The following is a 16,251-nucleotide window of genomic DNA, read 5'->3' as shown; positions in this document are numbered from 1 at the left end:
GTCGGCCTTCTACTCCAGTTTACTATGTTCACACATAGGTGAAACACTCTTTGCACGAGTACATGCAGATTCGCTCTTGCACAATTGCACAAGTAACCTTTTTTTACTAGACTAGTAGATCTAGCTACTTGGAGCTGCTGATTTCAGTCATGGGCGCAGGCTTGGCTCTCATTGAGGAGCGGGCACTGGGAGAGGACTGTAGATTGAGTGGGGCCATAGGAAATTTCAGCGATTGATCACGGCCGCCCAGTGCAGCCCACAAGCATTTCTCTAAGCTACAGAACATCAGGTACATGCCAGCGTTTCTGACTAAGTGTTCCAGTCCCACATTATGCCCAGTCATGCTAATTGCCAGTTTCCATAATGTCTTGGTTAGACATATGCCAGTTTCCATTGCATCCAACAATATACATAGCCATTTCCTTTAATTGACAGTAATGTCCATTTGCAGCTCCCATGAAGAATGCTGCGATATGGGCCATATCACTGAAGAACTCCTTCAAACCCTCACCGTGTCAAACCTAACAAGAATCTGTGCCTCACTCTGTTAAAGGCATACGGCATAGACTACACAACCTGCACACCTCCTTGCTCCTGCCAGACGGTAGCAGGTAGCCCTAAGAGAAAGGCTTGGAATGAACGGTTAAAGGGTGTAAGTGGTATTGCTGTGCCCATATGCCCTGGTTTTATTATAAATGCCATAGGCTTTATACAGGGGCCTTCAAACACAGTCGATGGTCAAAATCATTGAGACTCCAGACTAAATCCAGAAGTCAGGAAGATCTTGCCATCTGTCTCAGATGTGGTTTACTGGATATCACAGATTATGTAGATATGGGTAGGATTTTTGAAACCGTCATCCGTATCAGCACAGTTTGTTTTTGGATAAATGACATTTTTTAATGATAATTATAAAAAAAAATACTGTCACAGTTTATTTTACCATCACATTGTATGTTACAGATTTCATGCATTTGCTGAGATAACGGAGTATAAGAACATCAGGTGCATAACAAATGGTGAAGAAAACAGAGAGGATCAGATTTCTGAAACAAAGTTTAGAGGAGGCACGCCTCCAGGTAAGAATGCCATATATTGTCCTGTCGTGTGTACTCTTAATATGTAGCTTAGCCATATTCTGAAATGTTTTCCACATGCAAACTCTAATATAGTCACCAAGGGCCTGATTACGAGTTTGGCGACTAGGCGATGGGTCCACCCCACCGCTGCACTGCCTAACCCTTGGTGAGGCCGCCCGCCTGATTATGAGTTTTCTTGTGTCTGGCTGGCTTTTTATTGGCATTCCCACAGCGGTGCCTTTAAAAACAGGCATTGCAATGGGAACGTCAATAACAGTTCATGGACGGCATAGACTTGAAAGTCCATGCCATGCAAGAACTGATGTGCATGCACACAGGAGGGCACATGTTGCGCCCCCCTGAGTGCATCCACACGGCGTGAGGCACAAGGGGGGCTTATTGAACCCCCTTTGTTTCTTCTCCACCAGGCTTTACATGGAGGAGGAACCGCCATGTAAACCCTGGCGGAGAGGAAACTTGTAATATGCTTGGTGTGACCACAGCGGTCCTGCCAAGTATATTGTGGCCTCAGAACCACCGCACCACCTCCAGGTAACGGTGGTTCCCTAGCGGTGTCAGCGGTCCAATGGCGGTCCCACCGCCCACGTCGTAATCAGGCGGTCAGGAGACCACCACCGCCGCATCCACGTGAGTCTGGCGGTCCTCGGACTCTCAGACTCGTAATTAGGGCCCAAATGTTTTTGGGCACATTGGCTACTTTTAACACATTAAAATCCTCATTTCCCAGTTGAATAACCTGTTGCCTTCTAAATATCCTAAGATGTGGGGCCTGTTTTAGTTGCTTTTAAAGGTCTCTTACGAAAAACCCAACTGTGGGGGGAAAAAACCCTAGGCCATATGTGGCTTTTCTCACCCTGCCAATTAACTGATACACCACCTCCAAACACCCTGGTATAAAATTCTAATCCCAAACTTGAAGTTAGACCTTCCACCAGTAAGTAGTACTGGTAAGTAGACAGGCAGCTATCTCCTCATCCTTTCTTCACCCCATTCTTGTATAGGGCGTGGGGGGTACATGTACTCCAGCCACAGCACCAGTGTTAGTGTTGCAACTACACAACATTATGAAGAAACAATGGCTCCCTAGCTCCCTCTTCTATGAAATATAAATTAGAGAAGTAGGGTTCCACATTGGTGAGAACCCATATGTATGTGATCTGATTTCCGTATACAAAAAATGAGACCAAATATACCACTTCACAACACAAATATATATTCATTTGTCATATGCTCTGTATATTCAGAACAAAGGGCAGATTGTGCAGTGCACAATAAAAAAGTGAATAAATAATTAAAAGTTAATGCAAGGTAACCGCTATCCCAACTAGGCAATTTGTATAGTTTTTCAAGGGTGGTCTTGGTTGGGGAAAGTAGTCGATGTTTCAGCTCTAATGGAAGGAATGTATGTGTCTCTTCAGGACAAAAAACTTTCTGTGCAAAACAGAACGTGGTGATGGACTTACCTCCTATGGAAGAACCTTATAGAGAGCCCAAAGAGTCTCCTATCATATTGACAAATATTACAATTGACTAAAGCATTGCCACACAAATAGGTGCATTGTATGCTGGTTCAAAAGTATTGAATCCACATGTCCGTTTACTCCCAAAACATCAAATTGACAAAAATGTTATTGGCGGCATGACGGAATCCAACGTCCATAGGAGAAGGAAGCAACTTCACAGATCAGACAAATTGATTCTTAATGTAGGTACACAACACACACCAGAGGCACTTAGTAATGCGACATTCATACTATATTATCCAACCACTCAAGCATGTGACACAGCAGACAAGACCATTCCCCAATATCTTCTTCCCCGGGATTCCCCATTCCATCCAGTTGTGGGTGACAAAGGTGGAAACAGAATGTTGGATTGTAGAGATCTTCCAATTTGGGGGTTCGTAGAGAAGACAGATCACTCCTTTATAACCTCCCTGTCGCCAACAGATTTAGTCCACTAGATTTGATACACTGACTAATGTGTACTAGCCTCTCCCACCAAAGTCTTAACCGTAATCATGAGACTAGAACGAGAGCAGCGCTTCTGGCTGAGCTAGCGCAAAAGGGTGGTCATGGGAAACAGAAAAGAGATAAGGAGATGGTCTCTGTGGGCAGCCTGATAGAATCTATATCCAATCAAACTAGTAGTCCAAATCTGGCCAACGAACACAGCCCTTTGGGAAGGGTGGGGACTACATATTTACATCAGACCCAATCAAGGGCATCCCCCACTCCTTTGATCCCTATAGCCAATGAAGTAGGACCACCTAGCATCCTGGAACATAGAAGGACTCACCTTGAAACTGGACTTCCGAGATTGGGGGCTATTTATAGAACATCACGAGTTATGTATGTTCCAGGAAACATGGGCTAGGGTAGACACACATAGGGTGGGTTTTGTGACATACAGTATTCCAGCAGTGCAGGGGGGCAGGGATAGACCTTCTGGGGGCTTGTGTATATGGGTTGTTGTGCACCTTGGTTGTGAGGCTAAACAGATAGAGACCTCTTCACCTGACATTCTTTGTCTCTTTCTGTCTTTTCCCACATCAATTAGGATTGCCTTAATTAATGTCTATTAATGGCCGGTTTGCTATGGTCAAGGTTCCCCCACAATTGATCAACTGACCTCCTTTCTCCCAACTATCCCAGGGAATTATTGCGTCATTATAGGAGGGGATTTCAACTGCCAATTTGAACCACTGATCGGCTTGGCCACAAGTATTACAAGCGAGGAGGGTTCTGTTTGGGCAATTCTGGATTCTAGCGTTCCACCAATTTGGGCCTGGACTCCCCTGGTCTTACAAATGCAAGGACTTGTTTTGAGTAATTCATTGAGGGCTTGTAATGGCCGTACAGCATCTGATAGCCCCGGTAATTTCACTTTTAATCGACCAAGGCAGGCTTCGTTCATAGATTATATTTTGGTGGATATTGGATCTTGGCACAGGGTGCTCGACTTTAAAATCAATCCTCTCCTTGAGAGCGACCACAGTGCTCTAGTTTTAGAAGTAACCTCACTGTGTGCTGAAGGTCTCCACACTATACCATCAGATTCTGAACATGACCTATTATTGGACAATGGAGGGAGAAGAGTGCGTTGGAGGGAGCTTGCACAATCACAGGATAAAGTGGCCTCTTTATATCAACAAATCGTTCCCTTTCTTGATGTTGTGTTTCAACTTTCTGCGACCAGTGGCACTCCAACCTCCCAGAGTAGAATTGCAAATAACCACTATGACCTACTTTCTGTCTTGGCACCTTTTTTTAATAAAAATAAAAGGACTAGGCTGAATCCCAAATCCAGGCACTCATGGTTCAACAAACATTGTAAGGCAGTTATGTTAGCCCTTTTAGTCTCCATTAGAACTAATCATAGGTTACAAATTAAGGAAGCTAGGGCAATCTACAAAACTGCTGTAGTTAATGCCAAAAGCAACTGGGAAAATGAAAAATGGGATGCCCTCAAAAATGCACTAGATAACCATGATATGAGGGCATTTTGGAATTTGATTAATACCAGTACATCTGAAGGCAAACTGGCCATTGCGCCAAACCTAGGGGAGGAAGTTTGGAGAGCCCACTTCACAGCTTTATATACTTTGAATAATGAGGAATCCGGTCGGGTGGAAATGCCCATTTTCCACCTGGAGTTGGCTCAATGAGATGTGCCTCTGTGCTCACTGAAGGAGACCGCAGAAGTACTAGGCAAGATACTACCAGCTAAGGCCCCAGGGTTCAACAAGATTCCTGGTGACCTTTTTCGCTCTGAGCCTCTAGTTTGGGCTCCCTACCTGTGGTCCCTTTTCAACGCTGTCTTGCTGGGCATGGCACTTCCATCCACCTGGGCAGGGGATGAAATCATCCCAATTTATAAAGAGGGCTCACCACTTAAACCAGCCAACTATCGCCCCATAAGTCTTCTAGACGTTAGCCAAAAAATCTTTGCACGTGTACTTCTGGGGTGATTACTGTCCTGGATAGAAGAGAGTAATGTATTAACATCTTTACAAGCAGGATTTAGGGCTAAGATCTCCACCATTGACCACATCTTTAGATGAAAACGGATCCATTGGAAAACCGTGATCTTAGAGGGTGGCAGCCTCTATCTCACATTTGTGGATCTTAAATCCGCATTTGATCTAGTCCAGGGGGATCAACTGTGGGGTATACTCCTGGATACGGGAGTCCCAGAGTATCTTTGTTATCAGATAAAACGTCTTCATCAAGATAACTATGCACGAATATGGTATGGTAAAAATGGTGAACTCTCTGCCCCTTTCCTGTAGAGAAAGGGGTACGCCAAGGATGTGTCTTGGCCCCGACTCTTTTCTCTCTCTTTATTAATGGCCTAATAGAGTCCCTGTTGGCTAGGTAAAGACATTGATGCCCCTAGGCTAGCGAACCGCAAAATACCTGCACTTATGTTTGCGGATGCTTGTTTTCAAAATCTCCTATGGGCATGCAAAGGGCTCTTGACGTATTTAGCGCCTTTTGCAGATGTCGGGGATTGGAGATTAATTTACAAAAAACCAAGTACATGGCTTTTAACGCAAATACCAGCAATTGCCCAAATCCCCGACTAGATGGAAGGGCCTTAGAGAGGGTGTGTATTTTTGAGTATTTAGGGATCACATTAACTGAAAAGATGGAATGGGGGACACTAACAAAGAAAGCAAGCCTAAAACTGGCCCAGTCTATGGGGGGCATTATAAAGGTTTACAAGAGCTGTACGCACAAAGTGTTAGGCCCTGCAGCAGAAGTTTATAAGGTACAGGCAAGGGGGTGGCCTTATATAGAGCATAACTATGGGGCCATTGTCCATCTACCCCTTGTTATTGACAGAGAATTCATTTGCAAGGCAATTGTTGGATCTTCCCACTAGTTCCCCTCTAACACCACTTGGGATGGACCTAGGGATCAGTTCCATAGCAGACGTAATTTCCTCCAGACCTCTCCTATACTGGCGACCCCTCTGGAGTACTCCCGAATTAGCCGCCTATAAAGATGAGCTGAAGGATGTTATGAATATGCAAGGTGCGGGGAAACTTCCCTGGCTCACGTATATTAGGAATACATGTCAGGCCCTGGGAGGGTAAACAAGTGGACTTCAGCTGAAGAAATTTGTCTTAAGACCCCAAGAAAGGCACTCCTTGAGAGTTAAAGAGAATGCTAACTGGGCCAGCTATGACGGGGGCGAAGCTTGGGTGTTTAACTTCCAGGTTTATGGAAGTAAAACAGCAATATAGGCTAGAGCCTGCGCTAAATTACATTCAACCGCTTCTAGCGAAGAAGCTTTTCCTCCAATTTAGACATGGGATGCTCCCTCTTCGAACTTTTACCAATAAGTGGTTGGGCTCCCATATTCTAGATTGTCCAGGGTGTGAGCAAGTAGAGGAAACCGAAATGCATGTAATTTGCTTCTGCCCCGCCTATAGGAAGTCAAGGTCTCGGTGGTTGCTACAATTGTGTAGGAATATGGGGACTAGACATTGCCTAGAGATTTTTAGGCTTTTTAAGTACGACACCGATATGCCTATTGTGTTTTCCATCTCGCGGTTTTTGTACTCCATGTGGTGCACCCGCAGTGCCAATTTAAAGAAAGAATCCATAGGTTATTCCCTGTTCAATACTATTTACTAGACACGTTATGCTATGTACCGCTCTCTCTATAATTATGATTAAATGCAATCACTGTAGCACACGTTTTTTAATTCCAAACGAAACAGTTCCCTGTTTACATGTACTTTAATTGCTCCTCACTGAGCACCTAACGTAGAAAATATGTACTGTATGGTTACTGCATAACTCTCTGTTCGAGAAGGTTGAGTTGGCTTGGGGGAGTTAACTAAAGAATGCAGATATGAATGTATATTTATAGTGTTTTTAATAACAAAAACAGAGTCTCTTTTATATGATGTGTTTATATTTCGGCTACAATGCATTGTTTTATTTAATGTGCTTTTATGGTCCGTGTGGCTGAAATAAAGATTTTTGACTGACTGACTGAGCGAAGACAGACCTAATTCTACAGAAGAGATCTTGACCCAACCCAACCGTCTCTTTGCCTGTCTCAGAATAAACCTTAGAAATCATGGAACAAATCCAAAACCTATTGTAGACTCCATATGATCCAGTTAGCAGCAGTCTTTCTGCAGACATCCAGAGAGTAAAAGGCCTCAAGTTTCCTTCAAAAAAGCCAACATCAACAGAAATTCCTGCATGAAGATCAGCTGAAATATTACAAGGCATTCCAAAGGGAACTATTGAAGCCGTTTAACGACTAACTCCTCATACAGTTGCAGAAAAGCACCCTAAAGGCTTTCATGGTTACCTATGACACCTTCCGATAAGAAGTCGAAACCCCAATATGATAGCATTCTTATAGGCATTACAGAACCCATTAAACATCACATTCCCTTTAGTCCAACTTCCGTCCTTCCACCACCCCTGGATGGCAGCCTAGTGGAGCTTCTAATCACTTCTGCTGGTCAGATGCTTAGATGAATAAACTGCAGTGACCAAATGTTAAAAAAGCAGATCCAGGCAATGCTTGATTTGTGCTGATGGTTGCAGGTGATAGGCGCTGGCACTGCATTTTGGGGAACAGGACATGTTGTCATCCTCAGACATTGAGCCAGGGCAAGAGAGAAAAAGGCATAAAATGGGCAAAGAAGGAGGAAGAAAATGGTGAACCAGGAAAAAGCAGAAATGTATTAGAATATGCTAGAGTGAGATAAAGAGATGGGAAGACTTAGGAGGAAGAAGAAAGTGGATTGAGATAAAATCCGGAGAAGCTACCGTCCTGAAATGTCCAGGCAAGGATATGGAATCTGAGACAAGAGAGGAAAGTGGGAAGAAGCCTCTCTAGATTCACAGGGAGCTATTGTAAAAAAGGAAATCAAACATTGAGCATGGTAATACATCCACCCCACAGCCCCCTCCCTCCTGAATAGGGCTAAAAGAGCCAGGATATGTGGAAACAGTGATAATGCACAGAGGAGCCAGAGAGATCAGGGACAAAGGAAATAATCCACTTCCCACCCACTCGTTGCCAAACCATGGAAGCAGAAATTCATCAGACAAGTGTTGATGGGGGTGTGAATAAGACAACGATCAGAGCCCTTATTCTCAGAAACAGACCTTGTATTTTCCCAGGGCTCCTGGAAAACCTGTTGACTGACCCTCAAGTGTCACACTACAGCTTTATCCTGTTGCATTTTTTTTAAAGTTTTCAAAAACCTTTATTCAGTCGGAAATAAGCAGTACACAGCCCCTGTGCCTACAACCAGCAACTGGCCGGCAGCGTAATGTAATCAAGCCCAGTGTACCACAAACACTGCTGCTGCATTCAAGAACAGAAGAAAGGGCATGCCATCAATGACCTTGAACCAGCCTCCAGGAGAAACTAGACAGGTTAAATTATCATTTTTTGTAAATATTGTAATTAATTGCACTATTACCTTTACCTCCATCCTTTCACGAGCACTCCATTGAGCACTTGTTTCTCTTCACTTGTTTCAGAGCAACTATACAAGTTGTTGTATAACTTGATTGTGGCTTAACCAATATAATATAAATTGTGTATTTGAATTTCATTTCTTGGGAATATGTGTTTATTTTGGGGGCCAATGTATTTTTTAATTTAACCAATACCATTTGAACCATTTGCAAATCCATGCACTCAACATGTGAGGCAGCCTCTTGAACTACCAGGTATGTATGAGGGGCAGATGCATCATTCTAAATATCGGCCGCAAAGGTACAGATTAACAGAATTTACCCCTTTGCGACCGGTATTTTTGTATTTGGGAGGCATCAACCCAAATGCAAATTTCCCAATTTAAGTAATTCCTATTTAATTTAAGCTATTCCTTAATTGCGGTTCACAATTTGCGAGTCGCAATTAAGGAATGTGTACGAATCGCAATTTTTTCTGCGATTCCTACATGCATAAGTAAGAAGGAGGATTTTACTCATGAGATGAGTCGCAAACTCTTGCCCTTCATTCCCACAACTGTTTAGAAATTGAACATTTTGTACTGGATCTTAGAACTAAGGAACGAGGCAAGCATATGGGCATGAGGCAAGGCACATGGGAGGAATGTGTTCCCTATTATGGTTTCACATTTATCCAATGCTCCAGTTCCAGCCACAGTGTTATCAGAAACGTCTCACTGGAGCTCAACTTTTGACAAAAAGTAACAAGGTCAAAAACAAAAACCATTAAATACATGAAATATTTTGTTATGTTATGTTTTTGCAGGAGAAGTACAATTGTTACTAGCAGCAGTTACTGTAGAAGCAAAAGGTTTTCATTGTGATACCCAATATAGCACATGCTTAGATGCCTGTTTAAAGGGAAGCAAAGAGTACTTATTGTTTATGGTCAGTTTGGGAATGGAGATTAAGATGCATTTAGTAAAAGAACGTTTGTAGCCAGAGAAGTGGCCACGTTTATCTGCAAAATTTAATGATTGGATAGACATTGGGTTAGCCAGAATAAGCAGAGTTTAATTCCCCACATAAAGGACATTGGAATTCCTCAGAGCCTATCTGAATGTCTTGGATCGTAGCATAAACTGGCACTGCAATTGCTAAGGGGTGGATAACTATGTTGAATGACGGTAGCTAGCTGGCAACCATGTTTATTCCCCTTGCAGGTCAGACAGGCCAAAGCGGGTATCAGTCAAGACCCCGCGGTGCTGCTGTCCTGGGCGCCTGTTTTGCCTGCCCACATGAATCGTCACTCTCTCCCGTCCACCCCCTGGCTAGCACCATCCCTCCTTTCAGTACTGTTTTGCAGAGCTGATGCCATACGAACAGTCTGATTGACAGCTTAGGTCCCAATCAGACCCTGCCCTGTCAGTCACACTGTAGATGTAATATCAGCCTTCTAAAGTCGCTGGAAATGTGATATGGAAGCTGCCTGTGCTGAGCAGTCTATGGAGCAGGCTGAGAGTCAAGTGAAGGAGCTCAGAGCTGGAGTGGCACCAAGGCAAGCACTCAGCACAGCAGATGCGTATATCAAATAATCACTTGAGTGCTGTATGGTTTTATGTGAGAGAGAATGGGGGCCAGTGAGTGTGTGCATGAGCAACTGCTTAGGTGATGTGGGTGTGTATTAGCCTTCGAGTGCACTGGCCCCTCGCCCTGGAATTTATTGGTGATAATTCTCAATATTTTGGGGGCATCCGTGGTGTGCCCTCATTAACTAAACACTGGCCTTGACATTTTGATGATACCTAGTAGCATGTTGATGGCATCTATGGAGCTTTCATGGAATGATGGTATCACCCTTGGCTAAGCTTCAGCCTAAGTATATCGGTGGTAATTCTTGACATTTGGGGGACCAACATGGTTTCAGACAAGGGTGTGAAAAAGTATGGTCATGAAGAAAACGGATAGAAAAGAAAAGGGCCGTATTGTAGGGTGAGTGAGGAGACTCGAAGGGAGGAGAAGGAAGGAAAAAGAGAGAGAAGGGAAAGTAGTGGGTGAGAAAGAAAGCAGGAGAAGCAAGGAAAGGTAGAGACAGAGAGAGGATTATACGGTAGGAAATTAAGAAGAAGGTGAGGGGTTTAAAGGGAGGAGATTGGGAGAGAAAGAGTTAGTGATAAAGAAAGTAGAGAGAGGTAACAGCAAAGGAGGAGGAGGAGAGAGAAGTAAGGAGCTGCCTGTGGAAAGCGCCGGGACACTCCTCTGGAGTAGCCGTGCGCTATATAAACACACTATAACATAACATAACATAACATAGCAGAAGGAAGTAGCGGTGAAGATTAAATCATTCAGAAGTTATGCTTAGAGGAAGCAGATGAGTAAAAAACAGAAAAGATGAGCGAGCACAAGAAAAGATGATTGAATCGAAAGGGGGCTCTAAAAAATGGCAGTATGTGATGAAAGATATTTTGTAAAATGCAAGATTCTTCTCCATTTTTTCCAAATATTGTTTGTGGGGATAAATTCACCAAACCTCTCTTCCGGTGATGCATGCAGCATGGGGATTGGTATGACAACATTTTCCGAGGCTATCTTTGGTTCCCACTCTGGCCCTGTCCCTTATAATCGTGTTCTCTTTGGGCAGTGGGCGATTTGAATTGATTTGAGCTTGTGAACCTTTTTATAGTATGTAATATTATTGCAGATTCATTGCATCTAAAATATGCTCCCAGTTCTCATTATTGAAAGCTTTCTCAGCGGGTAATCCCTGAACAATGTTTTCTTAAATCCGGTTGTTTACTATTTGCTTAATCGCTGTGAGTTGTCTATTGTTGTCTGGCTCTTTTCCTATCTTTACGAAGCCTGTTTGATCTTTATGGATGATTCCCATTATTGCCTCAATCAAGTTGCATACTTCTGATAGTGTACTGTAAAATTGCCCAATATAATTTCTGTAGAATTCTGTCGACAGTTGATCTGGGCCTAGGAATTTCCTGTTTGCCATAGACTATATGGCTTGTCTAATAACTGCAACAAAAATTGGGTTCTCCAAAATTTTATCACTATCGTTTGGGAGTGATGAATTCTGCAGGACATTTTGAAAATTGTTCATATTCTCCACTACTTTACCTATCCCATCCAATTCTCCAGCTACCCCCACCATGGGAGTTGACAGTGTAAAAATCAATTGTGGTATGGTAGTGTGTGAGTTGCTGCTTTTAAGCCAAATCAGGTGCTGGGGCAACCTGTAGCCGAGTCCTTGCATCATGGCCATGTTCAGGATAGTAGCCCTAACTGCATCCTGACAGAACGGTAAGTCTCTGTTCCTGTGCTCTGCAATGCTTGTGAACCAATGTAGCGCAGACCACACTGCGACCGTGTGGCATATTTCTGCTAATAGGCCGTACTGTTCAGACAGGGCAACTAATCTGTATTACCAACTAAAAAAGACCCAACTAATGGACTTCAGAGAAAGAAAATGGTTGTTGGGATAATAAACACTGTGGGAATCAATGATGTGAATCCTTATGGGAAGCTAGCCAAGTCATGGGAGCACGGTCCTTCTGAAAGGTGAAGTGGCATCCTAACAAATATTAATAAAGGGATCCCACACTCCAATAAATGGCCAGATATGTGTTCCAAGATGATGCATGCCAGTTAGTGTGGAAGTATCTTCCTATAAATTAGGAGAATGGGGTGTATCTTATCAGGGAATGATTATGAAAGTACAGCACCTGAACCAATTCTAGAGGCACCTGTGTGTAGGATAAATAGAGTGAAATCTGGACACTGGAGGATTGGTTCTGAGTCCAAAGTCACCTTCAATATTTAGAAAGCCCCCTTCTGGATCTCTCCCCATGGAACGTTTGCCGGGATCGCCTTTTTACCGTGTATACTTTAGTTAGTATACATCTCTGTGGGTTTAAAGCCATCCCCCCTGCTTCTCATTTGCTTGTTTAAGTGTTCTTTAAAAATTATATCTTGCTAGTGGTCAGTCCTGCCTCTTTGTCTCTCCTTTTCTCTTTAGTTCCTTCCCACAGAGCAGGGACTAACTACAGTATCATTGCGATTTGTCGTGTTTATCTGTTCTTGGGGCACTTTTCTGTCATGGTTTCCTGTTACTGTTTGATGAAGCTTCTCTTTTTGTTTGCAGGGCATTCTTGTTCTGAGCTTACCTTTGCTCCAATGCTGTTTCTATAAACAAGGCTGTAAATCATGCTGTTATCTCGGTCACATTTGCTAGGCATTCAAAGAACGACACCAAATGCCAGAGGTGCACCAAACACCCTCATCCTGCTTGCCCCTCCCATATCAAACTCTTAGTCGCATTTTGTTGAGCATGCCGCAGAGACTGAAACCCGGTTGCCCAGTTTAAAAGTCGGCTGCTCTATTTTTTGTTGGCCTTCCTCTGCTCATGCTAACCCCTTTAGTGCCCCGCCCTTTCCCCCTCCTGTGCCGGGCGTTACATTAGCAGGCAGGGTCCATGACGAGATAGTCTCGTCATGGGCACAGCGCAACCGCGCTCCATGACGAGACTATCTCGTCATGGGCATAGAAGAGGTTAAGGGTTCTGTTTTTGTTTTTGTTTACTTCGTACATGACAAGTTATGCGGTTTATGTGCAGTGGCGTCACTTAACCTGCTTGTTTTTTCTTTTGTTTTTCTTTTGTTTAATGTAAATTTAATTCAATTAGTTGATAGAGGCACGGGGAGTTTAAGTGATTAGCCCAGAATCACAGGCTGTTGAGCCTACGCCAAGACTCCCAACTCCCAAGTCGATAGCTCTGACCGCTGCACCACATCCTCCCCCTCTCAATATCAAAGCACAAGTGAAACAATGTGCAGGGACTGAGAAATAATGACCTCTCTGCCGCACATTTCTGACGGCCTTTGTTTATCACTCCGGCAGTGAGAATCACCCTGAGACTTCCTTGTCCTTAAAGCTTATTATCACCCAGGCAGAGGAAGGGAACATAAAATCCTTCCCAGGACCACGCTTTCATGCTCCGCCCCAGGCAGTGTCTTGTTCGCCCCATCATCTGAGTTGCGCACCGCCCTCTGCTCCTCCTTTGTCGTATTTTGTCTGATTTATTTATTTAATGCAATTTTATTTAGCGCGAACATTACCCGAAGGTGTCAGAGCGCTTTACAAAAGAACCAGTTGGGTTACATAAGGACTTTGGATTACATGAGTTACATAGGAGATATAAACAGGAAAAAAAGGATAATAATTGCAAATGTACAAGTGGAGCGAAAGGAGGAAAAAATTGCAAATGTACAAGTTGTTTTTTAATTTCAGTAGATTTTTATTAAGATTTTGTTTTTTCTCCGCAAAACCCATAACATATAAACATATAACATAACACATACATAAAACAATTAACATTTAACCTGCACTCTGCATCGCTTGTTGTTACAGGGTCGCCCACTTTGGTTGTGTATGTTAAGGTACAATTAGCCTGTTTTGGCTATCTTCCACCCACTGCACTCTTATGGTTCATAGAAAGCACAGAGAGGGACAGGGACAGGGGGCCAGAGCAAGAGAGATAGAGGATGGCATAGAATGAGAGTTAGCGTATTCGCTATTGTCTAATGTGGGTTGCTCTCCGAATAGTTCTACTGGTCCTATTCAGGGCGGATCATACGGGTCTAGGTATTTGTCCAGGGTTGCTCACATTTTCCTGTCTGGCTGTCTCCATGGTGAATCTCGTAGGGTCAATGTATCCGCTTCCCTAAGGTATGTCACCCAGTTGAGCCATCCTTTAAACTTTGCCTTGGAGGTGTCTTACCAGTTATTGAGTACCATTTTTATTCCTGCTGTTAGAAGGAGGTCGAATAGGTGTCTGTCTGCATCTGTCGTAATGAAAGCAGTTACTAGGGTGGCAAACTCAGTTTTAAGGGTACAACCTACCATATTGTTTAAGAAGGCAAAAATCTTTTCCCAGAAAGCCTTGACTTTTGGGCAGTAGTATATGAGATGGGCCAGGCCCCCTTTTCCATTGCTGCAGTTCCAGCACTGGTCATTGAGGTTCAGTCCTAAGGACGCCAAACGCGCTGGGGTCCAGTAGATTTTGTGTAGTGTCCAAAACTTTGTCTGTGCTAGTACCGGGGATATTTTGCTTTGTGTGGGGGAGGACCATAGCGTCTGGATCTCATTTTCGCTATGTTAGCCCCCAAGCTGGGACTCTCAGTATTTGCGTGTTTTTTCATTGATTTTGGCTGGGCTGGACCTTAGGAGTCTGTAGAGATGTAATACTAGTGGTTGGAGTTATATATACAAGTGAAGTGAATGGAGGGAAAAATTGCAAATGTATAAATGCCTTCTGCTCAGTGATGATTTCTCTTACGTGCACTGCTGTCTATCTATTCCTGCATCACCTGAATGCCTCATTTTCTATTAAAGGGTTATTCGGGGGATTCCTCAGCTATGGTGCGATCGAATTTACGTTCCTTTTTTGTTAGATTTGAGCTTAATTAAGTTTTTCGTTTCCTTTACAATGTTAATTGCCTCTGCAGTTGCCTGTTGTTCCCTTACTATGGTTCGCCGCATAAGCGTTACCAATTTAATTGTGCCTGCCTTGCAACTTGCAAACCCCTTCAGAGCGGAGTTCTGTCCTCAGCCTGCAGCTAAACAGAGCAACGCACGCAGGCTGATTTCTCGTGAAATCTGACCTCGTGCTATGAAGCTGCCTCGTGCTATGAAGCTAGACCAACAGTCCCACTTGAGGGGGTGGCCAGTAACAACTCTTCATGCCTGTGAACCCTTCACAAACTGGATTTCCTGGAACGAGCAGGAATACGAGGGTTATTTTTACTTTATTTTATACACTGTGAATTAAGTTAATTTGTTTAACTAGTGTACAGGGTGAAAATGATTTGTTTTTGTTGAAATCAATGGATGTTGCCTGTTCTGCATAGCCTATTCTCCAAACTGAATGGTCTCTTGGCACCAGGCTCCGGTGCAAGAATGTCATGGAAAAAAGTGAATTTTGCAGTTTTGTTGCTCCATTTCCTATATCAACAAAGACATTTTGAAACCATGTGTTGCTATCTGGACCCTTGTGCTCTTGTGTGGTGGTGCCATAAAGCAGTTGCCTACATTATTGTTTAATGAAGCACCACCGCTGCTTGGCACTATAAACTTGAACCAACAGAGCAAATAGCATCTGTGGGTGTTGACAGTTTTTTTCTTTCTGCAAAATGCTTAGATTTTAACTTGACTCATGTCTGATGCTGTTGTGCTTCTCGATCGCCCATTCTTCGCAGCCTCCCATTGCCTTGTTTACCTTGTCTGCATTGACTTCTAATGGTGGACTTATGGGGCCTGGGTCAAGCCATGTAATATTTATGGCCATTGCCAAGGGAAATCTAAATACTGGTGGAATGTGTTTGCTCTGTGTGTGCTTCCCCACTGTTGCATTAAGGAGTTTGAGTGTGTGAGAGAGATTATTTTTCTTTAAACAGTTTTTAATTAAGCAGTTTGCATTTTAGGATAAAATGACACTTCATAAATTTAACAGGAGAGCTAGTTTAATTGATTTTTTACTCCATTCACCTGGGTACCATATGGCATACCTGGATGTTTCGTTTAACACACAAAACCACACAGTTCACCAATAGACAAGTCAACTCCACCCAGCATATTTACACTCCACATAATACCACTCAGCACTACATAATGCAATTCCACCTAACACTCAACTGACTACCAAA

General features: G+C 43.3%; 1 protein-coding gene across 2 annotated transcripts in view; it reads left to right on the top strand.

Moving 5' to 3' along the window:
* Positions 1-16,251, top strand: part of VWA3B (von Willebrand factor A domain containing 3B) — a 983,684-nt gene that overhangs the window by 157,572 nt on the left and 809,861 nt on the right. For both annotated transcript variants that reach the window (XM_085622889.1, XM_085622888.1), the window contains exon 8: positions 964-1,079. In XM_085622889.1, coding sequence (XP_085479015.1) covers positions 964-1,079 — 116 coding nt within the window. The remainder of the gene's footprint in view (positions 1-963; positions 1,080-16,251) is intronic.

The sequence above is a fragment of the Triturus cristatus genome, chromosome 8 (assembly GCF_964204655.1).
Source record: "Triturus cristatus chromosome 8, aTriCri1.1, whole genome shotgun sequence".
NCBI lineage: Eukaryota > Metazoa > Chordata > Amphibia > Caudata > Salamandridae > Triturus > Triturus cristatus.
Note: the sequence above shows the minus strand (reverse complement) of the source record. Positions and strands in the feature narration are given on the sequence as shown.